Consider the following 25664-nt stretch of genomic DNA (forward strand, 5'->3'; position numbering starts at 1 on the left):
ATAAAATGAATTGAAAACATTAAACTTTTTTATGACATTTCATTAATTGAATATTTTAATGGGGGGCAGGGTTCTGATGCTGAGCCAGGTGGGGGAATCGCTTCTTTGTGTTCAGTGGTGCATGTACTGATGTCTAGGAAATGTCCAGAGCTGAAAGGTGATGGTTCCAATCAGAACTGTAACCCAGCCCAGTTACATTCATCCCAACCTTGTGGCAAAGTGGAAGAGCTTATTAATTTCATGACACCACCAGTATCCTTCACCTAAAGCATTGGGAAGCAATGAAACTCCTGCTTGAGGAATTTAGTTACTTTAAGTGCTTTCGATGTGCATTGGACAGTCATATCAATGAAGGAAGTAAACTCAGTAACAATCAATTAACCATTCTATTTTTTACAATTAGGACCGTTTGTAAGCTGTTCTGCTATGGCTGGAGAGGATCACAGATTGCTCATTTCCCCTTTGAAGTTTGCTGACAATGAGAGTGAAGCAATTGCAGACAAGGTTTCTTCTGCAGACCTCCTCCAAGCTGAACGTTCACGTGATCTGTACAAGAATGATGAGGACACAGTTCCATCTTCGGCAGAGCTCGAGGCTGACCTCTTGGAATATTTGTATAGCCAGGACTGATAGAAACATTCCTGGGCAGCAAAGCAGAACATAGGATAGCTGCATTTGCACTTACGTTTTAACATTGTATTTTTGAGTTGTACATCGAGGTAAAGTGCATGTTGTGCTGTAGGAAACAGTAAGGTCTCCAATACATTGAGTGAAGTAACTGCTGGGAAAGTGGCATCTCCCATACTCCTGGGGCTGGTACAATTTTCAATGTTAAAGAATTGTAACTTTGGGAAGGTCATCCGCTGCCCAAAGCTATCTTTGAACTGACTGGCTGCAACATGGCTGTGGGTGGCCAGGCAAACTCAGGTTCTACCTCCATTCCTGCATTCTGTAAATACAACTGTAAACTAGCCTTGGGACCTGAGGCAGTTTAAAAGACCATATCTAGCCTTGCTGCTACTCCGGCCATCAAAGGCCAGATGGTGCAAATCTGTTAAATTCTTGGCTTTAAGATTATTTTTCAAAATACAGCAGATAGTTAAATGGAGAAACTCTATTAGAACCTTAGATAAGTGCAGCTATCCTTTTGGGAGTAATGATCATGGTTTCTACATTCAACGTGTGGTTATATGGTCAGACTGCCAACATGAATTGTTATTTTAAAAGCCTAGATAAAATTGGACACAGTGTGGAACCACCTGTCATGCTTCCTTCAGAATTCAGGAGCACATGGGATTTAATGCCTTTCATGCCAACCCATGTCCCCTTACTCAGTCACTGATGCCTCCCAATTAGTTTTAAAGTTGCCACTGATGAACTGATCTGACAAAGAGTATATACACAGGCAAAATAATATTGGATTTGGTCTTTATTGTAACAACAAACTCATAATTGTACTGTGTCTTCCAGAAGACTGATAATATACACAAGTTTGCCACTGATTTTCAAGCACCTCCTTTAATGCGGACAAAATAACGAGAGCATTGTGTGTGGCGTACGCTTTTTCGAAACGTGTGCCTCTGTCCTGCAAGAGTTAATTGTTTACTTCTTTGTTCATTCTTTATTTAAGTTTCTAGCAATCCCTGGTGCTTTAGTGACATGGGAGGGGTATAATTAGTGAGTCAGGGGTGTACTGTTGAATTATTATTACGTTACTTCTGTTGGTCGGGCAAAATGGATAATTCGGCAAGGCTCTGGAACCAAGGGTGCTGGAAAATTGATGGTGCACCTGTAATTATGCTTGGCTTGTATACTTTTCTATTTTTACTGTTCCTTACATTGCAACAGTGACTCACAGTGAAACAAAAATGTGCTAAACTGACAAATGTATAACACTCCCGATGATTATTAATAATTTCATTGCTCTGGAAAAATTGTCCCCTCAAAACCCTCTGTTTTGCATTTAATTTTATGTACACACGTTTGCCATAAGCCTCCACAAAAACTTTTAAAAATAAATTTATGAAAGTAACCCAGTAATTGTGGTGAACAGGATAGGCTACTGTGATCAAGTTCATGTTTACTGTCATGTGCGTGAGTATAGTACGGTACAATTACATTGAAAAACATTTCCTGCTGCAGCTACATCAGACACAGGCTCAAATGCACAAAATAAATTATATGTAAATTACACAAAAAAGGTAATTATGGGGATGGGAAGGAGAGTTAGTGGTTAGGAACCAGGAGATCCAGTATTCCTTGACGAAACGGTTGCAAAGTCCATACTTGATCGCTCTAATGTACAGCTCCCATCAGGATCGCCTGTTTTGCCGAACACTTACGCCAGGGTCTAAGTGAGGACCCAACTCTGATAGACCCTTCTGTATCAATATTCTTCAACTCACCTACTTTTTGTTGTACAATTATCAATATATTTCCACTGTTGGTCACAGTTCCCCATTTTAAAACCTGATGAAAGCAGGCTTTTGGGTATAGAATCGAGCAGGGAATTGAATATCAATGAATCTTTCGGTTACATGTCAACAATGAAATTGGTTTTGATGTTACCCTCATTATTTTACCGGAAACAGTTCCTCGTCCTCAGTGTCGCTCAGTTCCTCATCCTCCTCACTGTCGGACTGTGAGGCCGATGTACCTCTATCTTCCTGATTCCCAAGTTCTTTTTCCATCTCCTCGCGCCTCAGGAGCTTCTTAAATGTATCAAATTCTTCCCAAGATGACATAGCCACCTTAGCCAGAAAATAATTTTCAGTTGTGGTAAATATGCTCTTTGGTTTAGGGTTTATAATCTGAGTCTGTCCCTTTTTGTCTGGAGTCTGGTAACGCCCCAGCCGTTCCAAGAAGATATGGCGCTGCCTCAGTTCTTCCATTGACACCCGGAATATTCCAGATTTCACAATCTCTGCTTGTTTTATTCCCATTTGGAAATATACGAACTGTGAAATAATATATGAAAACCAAAGTTAATGAAACACCAGATGGGTAACTAGTAATTATGGAAATTTGAAGAAAAAAGACAGGAGACTAGAGGGTAGTTAGGCTAACATAGGAAGGAAACAGTAAATTGTAAGATACCCAGAATTTTGTAAACAGAGTCAACTTGCTATTCATAAATGTATACTGCATTTGATGATTCAGTTCTTTGTGGAAGTAACTATCATGGTTGAGAAAGGGAGCCAGTAGATTAAGTCTATTTGAATTCCCAGAAGGCAGCCAAAGTGCCAAGATAATGATACATTTTCACGTGAATCCAGTGAGTCTAAAAGGAGGACAATATACGTGCACGGGACACAAAGCTACCCACATTCCTGATAATCTGGACCCTATCTACTGGCCTGTACTCCAGACCCCCAGCTCATATTCCAGATAAATGAGTCAGATGCTGCTATCCCATCAGGATTTCCAAACAAATCAGATGCCAGATTATTGGAGTATTACTGTAGTCATAATAAGTAGTTTTTACATACATGACTGATGCTTAAAAATACTCGCTCTTTGCATCTTTCGATGACTGAATTTATGTCCGTTTCAAACAAGAATCATTTTGTCTACTAATTGATGGGAAGTAGGGCAGCCATTTGCCCAGTAAAAGCCAACAAGCAGAGAGATGAATTAATGACATACCTGAACGTATTGTAACAATAGTCAGAGATTTGTTTTTAAACATGTGCCTATTCCAAATGGGATATATAAAAAAGATGTGGTCCTCCAAGGGTGTGCTCATTACTGTACCTGGAATTTGTATTCCAATTCTTCACATTTTTCAAAGAGAACATTGGGTGAAGTTTGAAGGATTTCTGTAACCTGCTGTCCTGTAAAAATGCATTTATCTTTGAAGAAGCGCACAGTGTTGTTCACCTGCTTTGCAGGGAGATTCAGAATCTGTGGGCAATACACCACAACACGTTGCAGACGGCCTGCAAAGAGGATAGATACACAGTTAACATCCAGCTGAGAAACCGCAGTGTTCAGATACAGATTAGCCTGGAATTACCTGCTGGCAATGAACCACCCATGTTTAGTTGATTTTAGTTTGGAGATGCAGCATAGAAACAGGCACTTCCACTCACCAAGTCCACACTGACACCTTTCACAGCAGGTCTATGTTATCCCATTTTTGCATATACGCTACCCACAGTGGGCAATTTACAGAGACCAATTAACCTACAACCCCATGTCTTTGAGATGTGGGAGGAAACCAGAGCACCCGGAGGAAACCCACATGATCACAGGGAGAATAAACAAACTGCACAGACAGCAGCTGAGGTCAGGATTGAACCTGGGTCTCTGCAGCTGTGAGGCAGCAGCTCTACCAACAGCTGCCCAAACACATTCCAATGACACATTCCACTCTTGCGCTACCGAAATGTCTTCCTTTTTGCTCAGCCATAGATTTCCCCCAATTGTAGTTGACTGGTCACCAAATGTGTCTATCAATCCTCCAATTTCTGTGCTCATCTCCCCTTGATCAACTCCTTCCATCCCACCACCTCCATATTCAATGGATATTTCCTTTGTAATTTCCCTTTGTACCAAAGTTAAATTTGGTCTGGCCAGTTCTGATGAAAGGCGATTAACTTGAAACATGTCAGTTTTTGTCTCTCCATAACACTCCCTGACTTGTTGGGTAAATGCAGCATTCTCTTTTATTTCAGCATTCTATATCTCACAGTTCTAGCACTACTTTCCGTTTCTCTCTCCCCCCCTTCTACTTAAACCTTCCACCAATCTGTAATTAACCCCTTTCACCACCCTCTTTCACCTGGCACCAATAACATGATTTCTCTGAGTCACCAACCCATCACAGATACCCCACTTGTTCTCTCCACATGTGCCCATTCTCTGCAACCTAAAACATGCCTGTTTTCTAACTTTGCCTGGTTTTGATGAAAGGTTGTCCAAATGAAATATTAAATAGTAACTGCTCGAAATACATAGCTGGTCAGGCAGCATCTGTCGAGATAAAGCTAAGAAAACATTCCAGTTCAAGCCTCATGTTAACTTACGCGCCACTTTTATAGCACCTCGCCATAATTATTTATATTGTATGTCACCACAAGGAACTATTTCCCCTTTAATAATTCATCTGAGGCAGCCGATATCTTACAAAGTCTGCCCTCTACTTTTCACAGATTGCACTGAGGCCGATTCCCAGCGGCAACAATCCACTTTCATTTAAATAATAGGGAAGATTGATGATTCAATGATTGAGAATGATCAGCCATGATCACATTGAGTGGTGGTGCTGGCTCGAAGGGCCGAATGGCCTCCTCCTGCACCTATTGTTTATTGAAGTTTTAACTTGCTTAGCCTTTACCTACATTTTTTTCCTTATTTTGGTAGTGGAATTAAAGGGAAAAAAGGCAAACTGAATAATGGAAGGTTCTAAGAATTCCAAGTTAACACCGTTTGGTGGGAAAGAATAAAATACTTCTTGGGAAATAAAAGTTTGAATTGGATGGAGAACAGGGATCAGATTTACAGGTGCATTAATAGCTAAATGTAGAGATAACGGTTAATAAGATTATTTTAGAAAACAAAACAATGATTAATTTGTAAAGAAAGAAATGCATGAAGTTTGTAAAACCAGAACAGAATACTGATGAGAGCAGGCTAGGTGTGAAGTGAACAATTCTAGTCTCCATATATAAAGATTCTGATAATATTGGAACATATACCATCAGGAAAGACTGAAGACTGGTACTCTGTTCTCTAGGAAATATGAAGACCATAGTTAAAGATTGTTCAAAAACCTTTTTCCACTTAATCATTTACATTTGTGAAGAGACAAGAACCTGATAATTGTTCTTGTAAATATATTTTGCTCTCTCCAGTACCTGTACATCCTTTCTGCATGGGGACTGAAAGTGTTCATGTCCTACCCAGTCTCATGTCACCAATGTTCCATCAACATACATCAGTCAATCAGTAAATCCATTTAGGAAATGCACAAGAAGCTTTAACTTGGGAGCAACTGGAATTCAGGACAATTAATACCATTTGAAATGTAAAGGGAGAAAATAGAAGGATGAGTGCCATCGAATAGGGTGTAAGAAGACTGTAAACACCAAGCACAGATGGATGGTTTGTTTGCTTTGCTGTAAATACTACAGCAACAACAAATTCCATTTATATAGCACGTTTAATGTTGCAAATTGACTAGGCACAGTGCAGAACCCTTTTCAAATAAGTTAAAGTTAATACTGAGCCATATTTTGGGATCAACTACCAGTGTTCAGCCATCTGAACGGAATTAATTTCAGACCTAAGCCAAAAGCCCTGGACTTCAATAGACAGATGGCACCACTTTCGTCACTGAACTCCACATGAGGCCTTGCTGGGACACACCAACATCATGTGGAGGAAATGGCCTCTTAGGGATCGGTGACGCCACTAATTTTAACGGGGCTGGTGAGTTATTTTCCTAAATATTAGTTTAATGTTTTTATTTTAAAAGATTAAAAGTATTGGAAAATTGACTGCCTCCATGTTACTGGGTGTTATAGATGCCTTGAGAAAAGATGCAAACAGCAACTCCTGCTGGAGACAGGTAATCTATACCATTGATCAGCCAACCTCTGGGAAGTCAGTAGGAGCACCAATTACAGCAGATCCCATCAAGTCCACCAACCACTACTGGTGGCAGCAGCAACCACTGCTGAAGATTACCTTCGCCCAGTCCATGCTTCCGCAGGTTGTCAATGCGTGACTGCAGCTGGTGTTCCTTCGCTCCGAACAGTTCCGGGCACCTCTCCAACACTCTGAAGGTGCTCCTTGGGTTAAGACCAAGGTTCTCAAGGATGTAGAGCACAGGGAGATCCTTCATTGGAACCTGTGCAGCAATTCTGGGATTCAAATTGAGCAGTTGCTTCACTTGATCCTGGGTGAATCTCAGATTCAGAAGGGATTCAACTGTATCCGCTAATCCAGAGGTATCTGCGTCCAATTTTCCTAAATGTTTGCCTGCAGTATTGCTCTCCATATCCTTGGAAAAAAAGAAGTGAGCTTTCGTTGTTGGGATCGGATAGGAGTCCAGTGAAATTTTCCAGGAATGACCGAGAATCCTGGAAGATGAGATCCCAGCTGGAATGCTTTCGTGAGTCCCTGCGAGAACAGCACGTCTCTTCCCTTGTGTGGGGAGCTGCCAATAGCCAGCAGCTGGCTGGATCCTGTGGAGGAGGCCACGGCAGCACACAGCCTGGAAAAGGACAAGAGTGCGTCAAGAATTACGGTAAATCTATCTGGTTTCTATGAATTTTATCCACCCCTTTCCGCTGAGACCGTTCCCTCCGCAACTCCCTGATCAACTCATCCCTTCCCACCCAAACCACCCCCTCCCCAGGTACTTCCCCCTGCAACCGCAGGAGATGCAACACCTGTCCCTATACCTCCCCCCTCGACTCCGTCCAAGGACCCCGACAGTCTTTTCAGGTGAGGCAGTGGTTCACTTGCACCTCCTCCAACCTCATCTACTGTATCCACTGTTCCAGGCGTGGACTCCTGTATATTGGCGAGACCAAGTGCAAGCTCAGCGATTGTTTCTCTGAACACCTCCGCTCAGTCCACCTAAACCTATCTGATCTCCCGCTTGCTGGACACTTTAATTCCCCCTCCCATTCTCACACTGACCTTTCTGTCCTGGGCCTCCTCCATTGTCAGAGTGAGGCCCAGCGCAAATTGGAGGAACAGCACCTCATATTTTGCTTGGGCAGCTTACACCCCAGTGGTAAGAACATTGACTTCTCTAACTTCAAGTAACCCTTGCTTTCCCTCTCTCTCCATCACCCCCCACCCAGTTCTCCGACCGGTCTTACAATCTCTGACTACATTATATATCTATTTGAAGTGTTGTTTCCTTCTCCCAGCTAACAACGATCTATTCTACATTTTCTTTGATCTCTGTTCCCTTTGCCCTGTTTTCACACCTTCACACTTCCTTATCTATCTATCTTCCTTCCCCCTAAAGTCAGTCTGAAGAAGGGTCTTGACCTGAAACATCTCTCCAGAGATGCTGCCTGTCCCGCTGAGTTACTGCAGCTTTTTGTGTCTTATCTGCAAGTCTTGGGAGTTCAGTATTGGGCCTAATACTTCACCTGTCTGTTGCCAACATTTCTGAAGGGTGCACATGGAGTTCATGTGGGGTCCATGTGGTGTAAGGACCACAGTGTAGATATTGCCTATGAATTGTACTTCCACATACTATCAGCCACCCAATACACAGTATATTCTGTCAATGCTGCCTGGCAAAGAGCTCTCATCACAATTACATGCACTGTTCCCATTCTATTCTTTTCCTTCATTCACCATCTAATCCAATCTTTACTGCAGAGATTTTCGTGCCCCAGTGCTAACTGAAAATACCACGGCTTTATAAGTGCCTGAATACATCTCATTTGCCCCTGCGTTTGCTCACCAACATTGGTAAACCATTGCATTGACTGAACCCTTTCCATGGCCTCACTCCTCACCATCGCTGCAACTCACCCAAACCATCAGTCCTCTTCTCTCATGGATAGACACAAAGTGGTGGAGTAACTCGGCAGATCAAGCAGCATTTCTGGAGCAAATGGATAGGTATGTTTTGGGTCGAGACCCTTCTTCAGACCCTCAAGCAGTGGGTTTTTCATTTCATCCATTCTCTGGATGAAAATAAATTACTCAGATCTCCTCTTAACCTTTTACCACTTCACCTGTGCCTTCTGATTACAGACACCTCTACTGTCCCTCTAAAATACTGAACTTAATTCTCTTATTATAAGATAAAATGTTTTACCCACTCCCAACATTGAGAATCACCTGCACCTTTAAATCTATTTTTTCTTGTTATGGATCTTTCAGCATCCGTTTATCCTTAAATCTCACCATCCTCATCTGCTCAACTCGAACCATCATTTACTCATGAGGCAATCCCTCCCTCTCTCTACCCAACACTGTGATCACATTTCCCTCCACCGCACTTTTATCTCCCCTTTGCCCAAACACCTTCCCCTTACATTTGATTTTGGAATTATTTGAAGATTTATCAATAAAGTGGAATAAAACAATGGATGTGTTTGGATTTTCAGAAAATGTTTGACAGCATCCTCACACACGAGTGGTGATCAGTGGAGTTCTGCAGGGATCTCTGCTGGGAACTTTGCTGTTTGTGATATATATAAATGACTTGGACGTAAATGTAGGCAGGATAGCACCTGAAATTGGGGTACAGTACTGCTATAACACAGTTTTCTGTACCACTAATTGGAAAAATATCAATTGATGAATTAGGGAGCACTATTTGCCGTATGTGAGAAAATTGGTTGTATGATTTTGATCATGAACTGGAGAAGCACTTGAAAGTTACTTTGGAAATTGACAAGTAGAGAAAAAAGCTTTTTTCAGAAAAAGAAATAGTCGATGAAAGACTAAATTCTTCCTCAGAAAAATAATTCATTAAACAGACATCCACTGTCTCTGAAGAACACAGTCGGTCAGTTTCTTCACAGGAGGACATTGAAATTCACAAGCAATCACTTCCAATGACACTTGTGCAATGATATTCTATTCAATAGTGTATAAACATGTAGGTGGGTTAGATTGCAAGTTTGCAGATGACACCAAGATTACTGGGGTCGCGGACATAAAATAAGCTCAAAGCTATATATATATTTTAATCCTGCAGGGGAAAACGTTTATTTTGTCTGAAATTCTCTAGCCCCTACATCCTTATCCCCCCATTGACACAATTGTTTTTCTAACACAATTTTCTATTGCGAAAGGTTTCTTATGAATGCAACTGTCGCCTTACAGCAGAATTACCCGTAATTTGCTGCCGAGTATTGAGAAATAGTTAACAGAGAGAAATTAAAGAGTAGGAATAAACGGACCTTTCTCAGGCTGTGACTACTACAGGCTGCAGCGACTGATGATCTGGGTGCAGGAACCAAATACAAAAGTACAGACCAGGATGTAAAGAGGCTTTGGGGGATAAGGACAAGATGAGTGGGCAGTTAGTATGGCAGATGAGATACAACACGTGAAAAGTAAAGCCATCCATTGATCCAACAAAACAGAAATTCACATTTTTTTAAAAATGGCAAGTGATTGGGAAGCATAGCTATCAAAGGAACTGGTTGCCTTTGTACATAAGTCACAGAAGGTGCACCAAGCAATAAGGGCAGCAAGAGGAATGTCGACCTTTATTGAAAAAGGATAAAAACAAACTACTGGAGGAACTCAGTAGGTCAGGCAGCAAAAATCGTGTTGCTCAGGATTCCTGCCTCTGCAATCTCGTGTCACCATTTTATTGTAAAAGGACCCGAGTACATGACAGAAGATGTCTTCCTGGGAGGCGCCAAGTCCCGCCAGGGCTGCACGTCTGGGCCCTGGAGCCGCAAACAAACCGCTGGGGCTCAGCGGGCCGAGCAGCGTCTGGCCGGGCCGGAGGGGGCCTGGTCCCACTACTGCCGCCGCCCGACTCCCCGCGGCCCGGGCTCGCTGCTGCCGCCGCCTGACTCCCCGCGGCCCGGGCTCGCTGCTGCCGCCGCCGCCCGACTCCCCGCGGCCCGGGCTCGCCGCCGCTCCCTCCTCCGCTCACCTGCCGCGCCGCCGCCTGCATCCTCCGGCTCATGTCTGCATCCCGGTGGGTGCGCCTCCGACTTCAGCTCCTCGACACCCGGGTCCGTGGCTGAACGTTCCGCCGCCGTAGCGGCCCCACCCCGCACCTGGGCACAGCCGACAGCGAGGCCATTTGCACTCGCTACGTCGCCGTCTCTCAATCGAAATCCATCTCGGGAAGATTACAGGCCCTTGTCTGGGAAACACAAGTGACTTCACGGTCATAGCGCGGATATTTTATCCCTTTCTCCCAACAGAAAATGACACAAGAGACTGCAGATGCTGGAATCCTGAGTGAAACACCTGTCATTATACCTTTTATGGTACATCAGGCAGGCAGCATCTCTGGGTAGAAGGAATGGGTGACGTTTCAGGTCGAGACCCTTCTTCAGACTTCTAGCCAGAGATGCTGCCTGTCCCACTGAGTTACTCCAGCATTTTGTGTCTAGATCAGGCAACATTTCTGGAGGACATGGATAGGCCACCTTTTAGTTTCGTTTTTTGGATCCCGAAACAAAAAAGGTGACATTTCAGGTTGAAACCGTGCGGGCATGCAGCGTAGGTTTACTAGGTTAATTCCCGGAATGGCGGGACTGGTGTATGTTGAAAGACTGGTGCGACTAGGCTTGTATACACTGGAATTTAGAAGGATGAGAGGGGATCTTATTGAAACATACAAGATTATTAAGGTGTTGGACACGTTAGAGGCAGGAAACATGTTCCCAATGTTGGGGGAGTCCAGAACCAGGGGCCACAGTTTAAGAATAAGGGGTAGGCCATTTAGAACGGAGATGAGGAAAAACGTTTTCAGTCAGAGTTGTAAATCTGTGGAATTCTCTGCCTCAGAAGGCAGTGGAGGCCAATTTTCTGAATGCTTTCAAGAGAGAGCTAGATAGAGCTCTTAAGGATAGCGGAGTCAGGGGTACGGGGAGAAGGCAGGAACGGGGTACTGATTGAGAATGATCAGCCATGATCACATTGAATGACGGTGCTGGCTCAAAGGGCCGAATGGCCTACTCCTGCACCTATTGTCTAACTTGTTTGTACTTATGGAATGCAGTTTTTTTTTCACAAGGTCCTTACAATTTTCATTAGTGATGACAGACAAGGACAATTACCAAATGTTCACATTGGAAAGCAGGTGCAATATGACTGCAGGACAGAATCTGGTTGCAGTCATTTAATTGGAGCATTGTCTATGAGAATTAACAAAAGCTGTTTCGATCAGGCTAATTGAAATAGTGAATTCTATTCCTGCAGTTTGGTAGTGTGAAAGTACAGAACAAATAGGCCAAGATCAGCTCACCCCCAGAAAGCAGGCAGGATTCAACCACATGCTCTCCTTTCAGGAAATAGATCAGTATGTGGCCCTAACAGCATGATTATAATGGAGAGGGAGTCGTGAGGTCTGGGGATTTGCCCAGAAGAATCTTACAAATGGTGCTTTATTTGGGGAACTTAAACCAGGGCAGGATTTGCACAGAAAATGGTTGAGCCTTGGAGTGCTGTAGAACAGAAAGACCTAGTACAAGTACATTGTTCTCTGAACGTGGTAACACAAGTAGACAGTGGTGAAAGAGGCATTTGTCATACTGACCTTTGTTGGTCAGGACATTAAGACCACACTTATTCTGTACTATTCTGGAAGGATGTCATTAAGCTGGAATGGGAGCAGAACATTTTCAAGAACAAGTTAATAGGCTTGATTTACAGGGAGACATGCGATAGGTTGACTTTATTTTCCCTGGAGATAAGAGGTTGATGGGTGACCTTATGAGGGGCATAGATAAAGTGAATGGTCAGCCCCCCTCCCCGGGTAAAGAAGTTCAAAATAGATGGCATAGATTTAAAGTGAGGTGAAAGATTTAAAAAGGGATCCGAAAGACAACTTTTTTTCCTCACACAGGGAGGTGGGAATGTGGAACGAGCTGCCAGAGGAGGTGGTAGAGCCAGGTACAATGACAGTGTTTAAAATACATTTGGACAGTATGTAAAGGGTGGAGGGATATGGGGCAAATTGGACCAGCACAGGTCAACATCTTGGTTAGCATAGATGACTGTTTCCATGCTGTATGACTTCATGAAAGAAAATGGGGAGGGAGAAAAAGATCAACTTTGCTCATATACACATCAGCAATTTCACGTGACAAGGTCTGACATTAAAGAGAGCATCCATCTGTAGAAGGCTCTCGACCCGAAACGTCACCCTTTCCTTCTCTCCAGAGATGTTGCCTGTCCCGCTGAGTTACTCCAGCTTTTTGTGTCTATCCTTGGTTTAAACCAGCATCTGCAGTTCCTTCTTACACATCATGATATTGGAACTTGACAGGCCGGTACAGAACAGCTTGATCACATTTGTTTTTATTGGGAGAAAAACATTACGTGTCAGATAGTGTAATCTGGTAGGAAATAAAACAATTTAGTGGTGGGATAATACCAGATTGCATTAGAAGAATGGAGGAGATATTCACAAATCATTACATTTATTTATAAGGTTTTAAAAATAAAGCAAAGTAAGCCATATTGCTTTCCAGAGGGCTAGAATTGTTTTAAAGCTAATTTATAGCATGGATGGTATACCGTGCACAGTTCTCTGAACATTATTATTAAAAGCATGACGTGACATTGGATTTGAAGATAATACCAAGACTGTGAAGGCAGATATCAAAGGGTAAAAAAGCTGGTAAGAAAAGTCTGATACATCAGGGTCTTCAAATCACATGAAGGTCTCAAAGCGAGTAAAAAGAAATTGCATAAATTATTTGGGGAATACACAACAAACATTCTTACAACATTTAAAATATGTAACTCACTCAGACACATGCGAAACAAATAGCAAAGATACATTTCAGAGGTAGCTTAAGGGGAGCTACATGAAAGAGAAAGAAACAGAGGATACAGTGATGTGGGTTAGAGAGAAGAGGAGCCTCATGTGAATGTAGGAGTATTAGTAAAACCAGTTAAATAATGTGGCCTTTGTGCTGTACACTCAAATGCAGTTTAAAGGTTTCTTTCTCTTAAACTTGATGTGGAGTTTTCAAATAATGCACAATCTTTAAATTACATTTTTTGTGTGTGCTGAAAGTGCAGTTTTACTTTCTTATCCATTCTCACATTTAACACACTTCCAAGAAATGAATAGCAATCAATCTAAACATGAAGGCAGATTCCTTGCGAGGAGATGCAACCACAGTAATGAGGCACTCATTTAAAAACTTCTTGAGAGTGGTTACATCTGTACTAGTAGAAAAGCAAGGGGCCATCAGTAGAATCAGAAAACCACACATCACCATTCACAAATGAAAGCAAGATCTCTTTATTCAAGAACAAAAAACATTTCAAGAAATAAGCTTCATACGATCCAAAACATTCCTTTACATATGCAACGTATGGAGGTAGCCCACGAAAAGAAAAACCCTTTCCTGTGATAGTTTTGCTTCCGAGACAACACATTGGTACACAATTAACCCTGGCCATTGGAATTGGTGTGAAATCTGCAATTCAAATTTTAAAAAATTAAAATATGTAAAAGCAAAAGTACATTAAGTGCCTGGTAGTATTATAAAATATATCAAATAATCATAGACATATTTATCTTCTTGTTATGATGGCTAGAGGGAGTAAATGTGACAGTTACTGGACAGGAATCTGCCTCATACCCCCGCCTGTCTGAAATCTATGCACATCACTAAGTGAATAATTTGATTTGTAAGATCTGTAAAATAGGCGTCCAAGTTTTCTTGCAAACCAAATGAAGATAATTCTGACTACAGTGCCCTCCATAATGTTTGGGACAAAGACCCATCATTTATTTATTTGCCTCTGTACTCCACAATTTGAGATTTGTAATAGAAAAAAAAACTACATGTGGTTAAAGTGCACATTGTCAGATTTTATTTAAGGCCATTTTTATACATTTTGGTTTCACCATGTAGAAATTACAGCTGTGTTTATACATGGTCCCCCCATTTCAGGATACCATAATGTTTGGGACACATGGCTTCACAGGCATTTGTAATTGCTCAAGTGTGTTTAATTGCCTCCTTAATGCAGGTATAAGAGAGCGCTCAGCACTGAGTCTTTCCTCCAGTCTTTCCATCACCTTTGGAAACTTTTATTGCTGTTCATCAACACGAGAACCAAAGTTGTGCCAATGAAAGTCAAAGAAGCCATTATGAGACTGAGAAACAAGAATAAAACTGTTAGAAACATCAGCCAAACCTTAGGTTTACCAAAATCAACTGTTTGGTACATCTTTAAGATGAAAGAGAGCACCAATGAGCTTACTAATCACAAAGAGACTGGCAGGCCAAGGAAGACCTCTGCAGCTGATGACAGAAGAATTCTCTATAATAAAGAAAAACCGCAAACACCTGTCCGACAGATCAGAAATACTCTTCATTAGTCAGGTGTGGATTTGTCAATGACCACTGTGCGCAGAAGACTTCATGAACAGAAATAGAGGCTACACTGCAAGATGTAAACCACTGGTTCGTCGCAAAAATAGGATGGCCGGGTTACAGTTTGCCAAGAAGTACTTAAAAGAGCAACCACCGTTCTGGAAAAAGGTCTTGGGGACAGATGAGATGAAGATCAACTTATATCAGAGTGATGGCAAGAGCAAGGTATTACGGAGAGAAGGAACTGCCCAAGATCCAAAGCACACCACCCCATTTGTGATACACGGTGGTGGGGGTGTTATGGCCTGGGCATGTATGGCTGCTGAAGGTACTGGCTCACTTATCCTCATTGATGATATAACTGCTGATGGTAGAAGCATAATGAATTCTACCTGCTCAAGTTTTAACAAATGCCTCAAAATTCATTGGCCGGCGGTTCATTCTACAACAAGACAATGATCCAAAATATACTGCTAAAGCAACAAAGGAGTTTTTCAAAACTAAAAAATGGTAAATTCTTGAGTGGCCAAGACAATCACCCAATCTAAACCGAATTGAGCATGCCTTTTATATGCTGAAGAGAAAACTGAAGGGGACTAGCCCCCAAAACAAGCATAAGCTAAAGATGGCTGCAATGCAGGCCTGGCAGAGCATCATCAGTGAAGACACTCAGCAACTTCAAGCAGTCATTGCATGCAAAGGATATGTAATAAAATACTAAACATGACTACTTTCATTTACATGACATTGCTGTGCCCCAAACATTATGGTGCCCTGCAATGGGGGGGGGGGGACGACGACTATGTATAAACACTGCTGTAATTTCTACATGGTGAAACCAAAATGTATAAAAATGGCCTTTATTAAAATCTGACAATGTGCACTTTAACCACATGTGATTTTTTCTATTACAAATCTCAAATCGTGGAGTACAGGGGCAAATAAATAAATGATGGGTCTTTGTCCCAAACATTATGGAGGGCACTGTGTATTCTGAGCTATTTCTTTAATGAAGACAGGCCACTTTCTTCTTGAACTAACCACCACACTCAGGTCTCCCCTTTAAAAATCCAATTATCTGTTTTGCCTGCTCAGTGAACAGATTCTGTTTTATGTTCATAACATGTTGACAAGGATATCACATGGAAGTGTTGAGACTGGATCCACACGGTTTACCTTCAGTGATCCTTAACAGGATTAAAAAGCATTGAGACAGCGAACAAAAAAATAGGACCTTTGCTTGAAGAGATAAGTGTTGTCAAGTGAAACCATGGAAAAGAGAATGAAGCTCCATACACAAATATACTTTCAAAAGCACTGAATGAAAGGGTTGTTCCAGCAGAACATGGAATGCAGCACAAGCCTACTGCTCGATTTCAAATACCTGAACCTTTTGTGAGGACCACTTCTTCGTGCTGTCGGTGGCTATTGTGTGATCTGTGTCCCCAGGCAGAGGAAGCTGCAAGGTCAGAAGATTGGGATCTCTGAGCTGTAGGCTGATATTCTCCATCTTTCCTGGTAAAATGAACGAGATGGTGAGACGCTGGTCATGCTACATAGAGGCCCTGATACAAATTACTTCAGGGCAGCCAGGGACAGAGTGACGCCAGTTCGAAGCCGCAGTGCTGGGTGGAGAGGTTCAGTGAATGTTCCATGGAAGGTGTACAACAAGGTTATTATGCTGCCTGACACACTGTAGAAGGAGACAATACCACCTTCAAAATCTACGAAAACTCCCACTGTGGAGGGTTTCCCTGCAAACTCGGCAATCCTCTTCCCATTGTGTAGGCTTGAAAGGACATATGGACCTGAATGGATGCACCAGGACTTCTTGTTAAATCCCAGCAGGCATTCATCTCCCTCCCCCTTTCTGCTGATGCTGGTGTAGCAAACTCCAATGCTCCAGGCACCACCACCCTCCCTCACCTCCACCTCCCAGTAGGATCGGCCGCAGCTCACACACTGTGTGCCGAGGATCTGAGGCCATCGATCAAACCTCTGTGTGCTTCTTTGAAACAGCTGTATTTGGCTCGATGCGGACACAGTTCTGTTGTTGTCTGTCAGGAGGAGGTAAGGATTGGCCGTGTCGGGATCCAGAGTCGGTGTCTGCCCATCTGTGAATGAAAGGAGGCAATGGCATCATTGACCTTCGCCCACACGCAGCTGAGAGCCCAAGGCATTCTCAATACTCGGCTCTGAAAATGCTTTCTGTAACAAACCTAGAGTTGCTGCCTTACAGCGCTTGCTGCACTGCAGACCTGGGTTCGATCCAGACTACTGGTCTGTACGGAGCTTGTACGTTCTCCTCGTGACCGCGTGGGTTTTCTCCGAGATGTTTGGTTTCCTCCCACACTACCCATCTTTACCAAGAAAGATTATCTAATCATTTATTTAACTTTGTGAAAATTATATACCATGTTTTCTTGGTCAAAATTCATTAGCATTTTGCTAGCTATAAAATACCCTGGACGACCAGTCCTGGGATTTTGTAACTTCCAGGCAGTGAATTCCAACCCCCAGCCCTCTTTGTCGAAAGCCTTCCCGCATCTTCCCTCCAATGCATTTTGTTTTGAATGACTCTTGATCTTTGAACCCTTTGTAAGGGAAATAGACCCTTCCAGATCCCTCATTACTTTATGCACCCAAATTTAGCTTTGCCTCATTTTCTCTGGGCTAAAACAGCCCGACCATATCCAAACCTTACTCGCAGCTACCATTTCCAAACTCAAACATTCCTATACATCTTCAATGTCATTGCCTATTTCCTGTAATGTGGTGACCAGGACAACAGGCAATAATAAAACTGTGATCTAATTTATGCTGTTTACATTTCTAACATAAAGTCCCTCTTGTAGTCAATGCCTTGATTAATAGAGATTCTCTTTGCCTTTTAATTTAATTGACTAGACTCACTAACTTCAAGAATCTGTGGACATCCTTTCACGGTTCCTCTGATCCTGCACACTACTCGATGTGTACCCATTTACTGTACATTTCCTCGTGCATCTCTCCAAATGCATCTCTATGCACTATTCTAGCTTAAATTCCATTTGCCATTGCTTTGTACAACTGATCTGATCCTCCATATTTTCCCTCAGTCTAAAGCCTTCCTGCTTGCTGAGCAGCCTGCATACAGGACCTTGTCTAAAGCTTTGTTAAAATCTCGGTACATTGCATCAAACACAATGTCCTTGACAATGCTTGTTGTCGCCTCAAAAAGATTCAAATCAAATTCAATCAGGCAAAATCTCCCCTTCACAAAACTATGTAGACTTCGGACTATTTTATTATGTGTTTGTAAGTACTCGGAAACCTCATCCTTAATAATGGACTAAAATCTTGACCACTGTAGTCAGACTAATCGGCCTCCACTCGGTTCCTTCTTGAACAGTAGTAAAACATTTGCAATTTTCCAATTTTCTGGAACCACTCCTGACTCTAATGAGTCTTGAAAGATTATTACTAAAGCCTCCACAATCTCTAAAGCTATCTCTTTCAGAATCCTGGGATGTAGTCCATCTGGTCCAGGTGACTTATCCACCATCAGACCTTTCAGCTTCAGACCTTCCTGCTCAAGTTCTTTTTTCACTGAGTTGTACGTAAAAGGAATTTCCCTGTGCCCTAGGTACATGTGACAATAAAGTAACATAGAAAATCATACCCAAAGTCTCTACAATATTTTCAGTTGCTTCCATCAATATTATCTAGGTCTGGATGATATGTTAGTAGGATCACGGAATGAGGACAAAGAAAATATCAAATGGGGTAATCTCAATGCCTAGGTTTCAGGGTGAATGTGCAGACAGCATTGGAGGTCAGATTTGAACCCAGGTCACTGGAGTTGTATGGTAGCAGCTCCATGAGCTGTGCCACTGTGCTGCCCTGAACACAATGCTTCATGTTACCAGGTTCTCTATGGTTACAATGGTGAAGTAGTTAAGTGCTCTGGTTTCTTTCCACATGCAAAGACACACAAGCTAGAAGGTTAATCTGTTGCTGTAAATTGCCCTAGTGTGCACAAGTGGTTGAACATGGGGGAAATTGATAGGAACACAAGGAGAATAAAATGGGTAGACACAAAATGCTGGAATAACTCAGCAGGACAGGCAGCATTTCTACAGAGAAGGAATGGGTGATGCATCTGCAGTTCTTTCCTACACGAGAATAAAATGGGATTAGACTAAAGTAATGTGTGATGGTCAGCATGAAATTGATGGGCCACAGGGTCTGTTTCCATGCTGTGGGACTTTATGCTACTATATAAAAATAATGGAAATAGGGGGAAATGTTTGCAATCATTCCCAGTGAATGTAGTCAATGTGTACGATCGCCAAAAATGCTCTGCTATTTATGTTTGTGGTCAAAAACACATTGTGGCAGTTGAAAACTGAATGGAAAGTGTTGAAAGTGAAATTGATAATATAAGCAGAGATGACTGACCAAAAATCATGTAAATTGGAAGGAAGATTTATGACCTGGAGTATGTCATACTGCAGAGTGCTTTAATAAAAGATTTTTGTAAGGTACTTACAAAGCTGGACCATCAACTCTCTGTCCCTCACCTCCTCCGTCCTATGATTTGTACCTCTTACTCGGTCCATTATTTGCGTCTCACCTGTGTAAGGTGTGGGTACAAACGGCAGTGAGACATCTTTGAACCTGAAAAATAAATGTTTACACAATGAAACTAGTTTTAGCTAGAATAACAAGTGTTACTATACAAAGATTTATTAAAAACTTGACTCAAGGCGAGAAAAATTCTAAATCGGGTATAAAAACTGAGGAGCCTCCTATACGGGTTCAATCCCAGAGTTACATATTCAAGAGAATAAGATGCTTACATTTCTCCACGTTTAGCCGAGACTCAAAAGCAGCTCAATATCCAGGAATGCTTGGTTTCTCCTGCCACAGGTGCTGCCTGACCTGCTGAGCTTTTTCAATATTTTCTGTTTTTATTTCAGTTCCAGTATCTGCCGCTTATTGATTTTTAATATAATTTTAAGTCTGCCTGGTACACGATTTATCGCATGTCTGCTGCCTTTGTCCTCTTTGGTGATAAAAGTCATAGTTATGTGTAGTGGCTGTCAGTGTAGCCCAAACAAATAACTGCAGTGCATTTTACACACTGCACATGCTGCAGCCATTGTGCAGTGGTGGTGAAAGATTAAGATGTGGGATGGGCTAAATCAAATGTTATTTTGTGTACACTGATACTGGTTACTTCAGCTTAGAAAGCTGGCATACCCGTCACTTGTCATTCCTGTTACCTCCATTAAATATCATTACAGCAGTTAAAAAACAACTGTCTATTACCCACAAAATATAAAGAGCACAAAAAACAGAATGTCAGTCCTGCAGAACTACATCACAATGCTAAAACATTGATAGATAACCATCTATGCACTGGATTTTTGGCAATGAACTGAGACAAATTTGTGCTGTTATGCTTATAAGCTGTCAATTCTTTGGACCACTAAGTCAGAACAAACTACGCTCTTTTGATATCGACATAGCAAGATCAAACACTACATCCCCCTGCAAAATGTAAACTTGTATGATTGGTTTGTAATTAATATCATTGTGATGATATTGAACTAATTTTTACTTACCGCTTAGCAATGGAGTTAAATTCCTGAAACAAGAAATAGAAAACAGACATAAACAACATAGAACAGGAAGAGGGAAAATCATCTTGCATTTACCCGCAATGTACCTTATCATAAATAACATGCCAGGTTCTTCAAATAATTGTCAAGCCTCAATGGAAGACACCATAAAGGAAGAAAAGTTGTAAAGAAATCCAAAAAGTCAGAAGAAGTACTGCCAAGAGTGAGAAACAAGCAGGAGCCAAACCACACCAATCCATTTATCGGACAGTCTGCAGCAAGGAGAATGTACAGACAGATTTAAAGATTTGGGCAAGAATTTTAAATTTAATGCAAATGACAGAGTTGAGAATGAACAGAACTCAGTATAGTGTAAGAAATGGTGGAGAAGGGGAGGCAAAAGGAGAGCCCTTAATATTGATCACAGCAGTGACAAAGTCATGGATTGTGGTTTCAGCAGCAGCTGGCTGCAATGGAAGCAAGCAACAGTTGCGGCTGCCACTCTGCACCCAAATTCAAAAGAGCTACCAAGGTTTCAATTTTTTTCACTCATTATCTATAAAAGGAATAAATGTAAAATGATCAAGGAATTTAGTGGAAGTTGTAGGTTTGAGTTCCATTTTCCCCAATATTTAAATGGGAGAATCTATCCACATGTCAACGGCAGATAGGCGGCTCAATAGCACAGAAGCTGCAGAGGAAGGTGGCAGAACGTCAGAGCTGGCTGTCATCAACTTGCACATGGATCATGAACCAAACTAACAGAGAGGAAAGCTCTACACACATATCCAAATCACCCAGTTTTCTCACCTTGCACTGTAATCTGGAGCACAGAAAAAGCAGCCTACATTAACATTAAACAGAAGCAGAGCCAGTCAATAGGAAGATGCTGAAATGAATTTGTAGCAAGTGGAGTAACTCAATTATTTCTTCATGGCACTGATGCATTTACTGTTCTCACCCAGGAATTAGATGCAACAAAATATTTTCCTCACATCTGGCATGCAATATTCCCATTGCCAATAGTTTTTATTATCCGACAGACATCCCTTCAAGTAATGCACATCCCTGATATTCTCCTCCCACTCATCCACCAGCTAGTTTTCTTCTCCCTTTATTCACCCCTCCTGACCTCCCCCCTTCTCACCTGGTTTTATCTGCCCATCATTACCTCCACATCCAGTTCCACCCATCACCCTCTATTCCACTCTCCAGCTATTCACTCACAATTGGAAGATTAAATTTAAGCATGCTGAGATAAACTAACAGAAGTATAGAAAATTGGGCCGACATTGCAACAAACTACTATCTACTCTTCACAATGAAGTTTTGGAAATGGAGAATCCCCTATAATTGATTATATTTAATAAAACACAAAAGTCATTGCAATTAAAGTCTTTTCGCATTACCTCAATAAACAGGATGTCTTCATTCTTCTCTGAAAGATTTTTGAGATGGGTCAGAGATTCCTCAAATTCTTTCATCAAATTCTGGAGAGCAAGGATCCTGCCATCAATCTCTGATGTTATGCGAATCTGCTCCTTATTCAAGTGTTCAAAAGCCTCTTTCTCCTCTTCTTCAATCTGCTGCTTGAGAGCCTTGTATTTCTTTTCAATGTTTATTTTCTTCGTCTTCATCGCTTCCTTCATAAAGGAAATTTTAATAATTGCACACAGTTCATCACATCACTGGCGTCAGCTACTGCTCAATTGGTGGCTTACTAGCCCCAGTCAGAAGATAGTGAGGGAAACAAATTGGTGAAAACCCTCAGTGGGAAGGGAATATTACATTAACAAAGGTGTCATCTTTTGGCTGAACCATTACTTTGATACTTTGCATGTTTTCTCAAGGAGAGATCAAATAAAAATTAAATGTTTTCCTCATGAGCTCCTCACAACTAGTGTCTCTCAAGATTATCCGGTGATTCGTTCATTGCCGCGTGAGCTGTTGCAGAACACAAATTGGTTACTTGCTTACTACAGAACAGGAACCATTTGTCAAAAGTAACAAATCACAAGATCACCAACATCCCTTTTTCTGCATCTTCGAACAAAAGGATGGAATTAAATGTAGAAGAAAATCTATATTATTTAAAGAAAAAAATCTACAAATGCTGCAAATATTTAAAAAATATACAAAATTATCAAGTCACAGCAGTTGTGGAGAAAGAAAAAGACCACAGATACAAAAAGTTGGAGTAACTCAGCAGGACATGCAGCATCTCTGGAGAGAAGGAATGGGTGACGTTTCGGGTCGAGACCCTTCTTCAGACTGGTTAGGTATAAGGGAACCGAGAGATCTAGATGGTGATGTGGAGAGATAAAGAACAATGAATGAAAGATATGCAAAAAAGTAATGATGATAAAGGAGGGCCATTGTAAGCTGTTTGTAGGGTGAAAATGAGAAGTTAGTGCGACTTGGGTGGGGCAGGGATAGAGAGAGTGAGGGAATGCCGGGGCTACCTGAAGTGAGAGAAATCAATATTCATACCACTAGGCTGTAAGCTGCCCAAGTGAAATACGAGATGCTGTTCCTCCAATTTGCGTTTAGCCTCACTCTGACAATGGAGGAGACCGAGGACAGAAAGGTCTGTGTAGGAATGGGAAGAATTAAAGTGTCCAGCAAACGGGAGATCAGTTTGGTTCACGCGGGCTGAGCTAAAATGTTCCGCGAAACGATCGCCCAGTCTGTGTTTCGTCTCGCCTATGTATAAGAGTCCACATCTTGAACAACGGATACAGTAGATGAGGTTGGAGGAGGTGCAAGTGAACCTCTGCCTAACCTGAAAGGACTGTCGGGGTCCCTGGACAGAGTTGAGGGAGGAGGTATAGCGACAGGTGTTGCATCTTCTGCGGATGCAGGGGAATGTACCTGGGGAGGGGGTGGTTTGGGTGGGAAGGGATGAGTTAATCAGGGAGTTGCGGGGTGAACGGTCTTTACGGGAGGCGGAAAGGGATGGAGATGGGAAAATGTGGCGTGTGTTGGGATCCCGTTGAAGGTGGCGGAAATATCAGAGGATGATGTGTTGTATGCAACAACTGATAGGGTGGAAGGTAAGGACACTGGGTGACACTGTCTCTGTTGCAACTATGGGGAGGGGGAGCAAGGGCAGAGCTGCGGGGTACCGAGGAGACACGAGTGAGGGCCTCATCTATGATGGAAGAGGGGAACCCCTGTTCGTTAAATGAAGACATCTCGAATGTTCCAGTATGGAGCACTTCATCTTGGGCGCAGATGCAGAGGAGTTGGGAGTAGAGGAGTAGAGTCTTTGCGGGAAGCACGATGGGAAGAAGTGCAGTCGAGATAGTGGGACTCAGTGGGTTTGTAATAGACAATAGTCTATTTCTTGTGATGGAGACGGTGAGATCAAGAAACAGACCACATTTTACTTGCTCGGGTGGAAATTAACTTATCAAGTTGGTGGCCTAGTTTTTTTTTGTCTACATAGGTACTAGTCCATCAGGTCTATCCACCTTCAGTCCTTTCAGCATCCCCAGCATCTTCTCCTTAAGAGATGTAATGGTGAGGTTTTGTGGAGGCCCAACTTGCCCGCAGCGCACTGGAGGACCCGGCTCGACCACCGTAGACTCCGAATCATCCCCGAGCCACCAAAAGAAAGGAGGAACGGAGAGAGATGGGACGTTGAGAATAAAGAGGGAAATAGGAGAGGATGTGGAGATGTGGTGTCGAGAACAAAGGGGGAAGTGAGGGGGGAGAGGAGGAGGGGGCTTGCTGCCACGTGTGGCAGCAGGCAGTAGATAGGACTGTATAGTACTTTTGTAACTTTGTCAGTGCCAACAGGCAGTCCCACTAGTGTACTGCCTAAGTTGTATGACAATAAAGTACCGTTCATTAGCAATAGCAACTCCCCTATCTTCCACCCCGACTCTTGAATTTCTTATTTTTATACTTACCTGGGAGAACAAAGGAGGCTTCACTTTTATACCTGCTGTTCCAGAAGTGGTTTATGGTCTCAAGTTTATAGAGAAGGATTTAAATCGAGAACCATATGACTCAAGGAAGACAGTGAAAATCCTGAGCAGGATACACCGCTTAATTTTAAATCCACAAAACAAACGATTTACTCACCAAAGCGTCTTCCTTTTCCTTCCGGAGATCTTTCAGAGCGACCTGCGAGGTTTCAGTGCTGATCCTGAGCTTATCTTGCTGTTCTTCCATGTTATTCTAACAGAGAACAGCAACAAAAAAAGGTCACTGTAAGCCTTTAAACACAACAGTGAAATAAAGAGCAACACACCTTCGCCCGCACACTCGTACACTCAGCTCGTTCACTGCCTCGCTGATGCTGACAACGTCGTGGCCCTTGTGACTGCCCAGCAGCGCGCAGAAGGTGCAGATGCAGGCAGCGTCGTCCTTGCAGTAGATCTCCAGCAGCTTCTGGTGCTCGCCGCACCTCCCCGGCGACGCGGAACCTGCGGCGGGGTGACCCTCCACGCCTGGCTGCATCGACGCTTGGCACCCAAGGCAGCTTTTCGCGGCGGGGTACTTCTCGATGCAGGGGACGGCGTCCGGGCTCATTTCCAGCGCCTTGTACCGCTCCACTATGTTCGCCAGCTGGAAATTCTTCTCCAGGATCGGCCTGACGATGGAGCCCGCTCGGCATTGCGGGCAGGCGTAAATGCCGGAGTCAGGCTCCCTCCATACCTCCTCCACGCAGGCTCGGCAGAAGCTATGCCTACAGCCGAGGATGACTGGCTCGGCGAAAATCTCCAGGCAAACGGTGCAGGTTAATTCTTCCTCCAACGGCTCTTGCTGGAGAGCGGCGGCCATGTTGAAAGACGTGCGCCGGAAGTGGCGGGCGGAGAGGGTGTCCGTTGCACCGCTCGGTCTTTGGTCCAGCGCACAGAACGACCCGGGCAGCAACAAACCTTCCCCAACGCGAGAGACTGACAACCCGGAATCCCGAGGATCTCGGCGGATCAAGCAGCTTCTGCCGACTGTCCAATTCACTCCACAGATTCCGCCTGACCCGCTGTGGCTGTTATTTTTTTTCTCACCCTAACCTGACCTGGAAATGAAG

The 25664-nt window shown here is 42.8% G+C and overlaps 3 protein-coding genes across 5 annotated transcripts in view; 1 reads left to right on the plus strand and 2 right to left on the minus strand.

Moving 5' to 3' along the window:
• Positions 1-2266, plus strand: part of pask (PAS domain containing serine/threonine kinase) — a 36067-nt gene extending 33801 nt beyond the window's left edge. For all 3 annotated transcript variants that reach the window (XM_078410631.1, XM_078410633.1, XM_078410632.1), the window contains one exon: positions 404-2266. In XM_078410631.1, the coding sequence (XP_078266757.1) occupies positions 404-630 (227 nt within the window). In that variant the 3' untranslated portion in view covers positions 631-2266. The remainder of the gene's footprint in view (positions 1-403) is intronic.
• On the minus strand, positions 1418-16526 carry mterf4 (mitochondrial transcription termination factor 4). The gene is made up of 5 exons (XM_078410635.1): positions 16402-16526; positions 10598-10813; positions 6691-7219; positions 3754-3938; positions 1418-2957 (listed from the first exon to the last, which is right to left on the minus strand). The coding sequence occupies exons 2-5, from the start codon at positions 10628-10630 to the stop codon at positions 2574-2576; spliced, it is 1131 nt and encodes a 376-aa protein (XP_078266761.1). The 5' UTR covers positions 10631-10813; positions 16402-16526; the 3' UTR covers positions 1418-2573.
• LOC144599581 (E3 ubiquitin-protein ligase TRIM21-like) lies at positions 13916-25544 on the minus strand. Its single transcript, XM_078410634.1, has 6 exons — positions 24902-25544; positions 24713-24808; positions 22033-22266; positions 20627-20649; positions 19549-19676; positions 13916-17131 (listed from the first exon to the last, which is right to left on the minus strand). The coding sequence occupies exons 1-6, from the start codon at positions 25412-25414 to the stop codon at positions 16593-16595; spliced, it is 1533 nt and encodes a 510-aa protein (XP_078266760.1). The 5' UTR covers positions 25415-25544; the 3' UTR covers positions 13916-16592.
• Between the last annotated feature and the right edge of the window lie 120 nt (positions 25545-25664).

Source organism: Rhinoraja longicauda, chromosome 13, assembly GCF_053455715.1.
Source record: "Rhinoraja longicauda isolate Sanriku21f chromosome 13, sRhiLon1.1, whole genome shotgun sequence".
Lineage (NCBI taxonomy): Eukaryota > Metazoa > Chordata > Chondrichthyes > Rajiformes > Arhynchobatidae > Rhinoraja > Rhinoraja longicauda.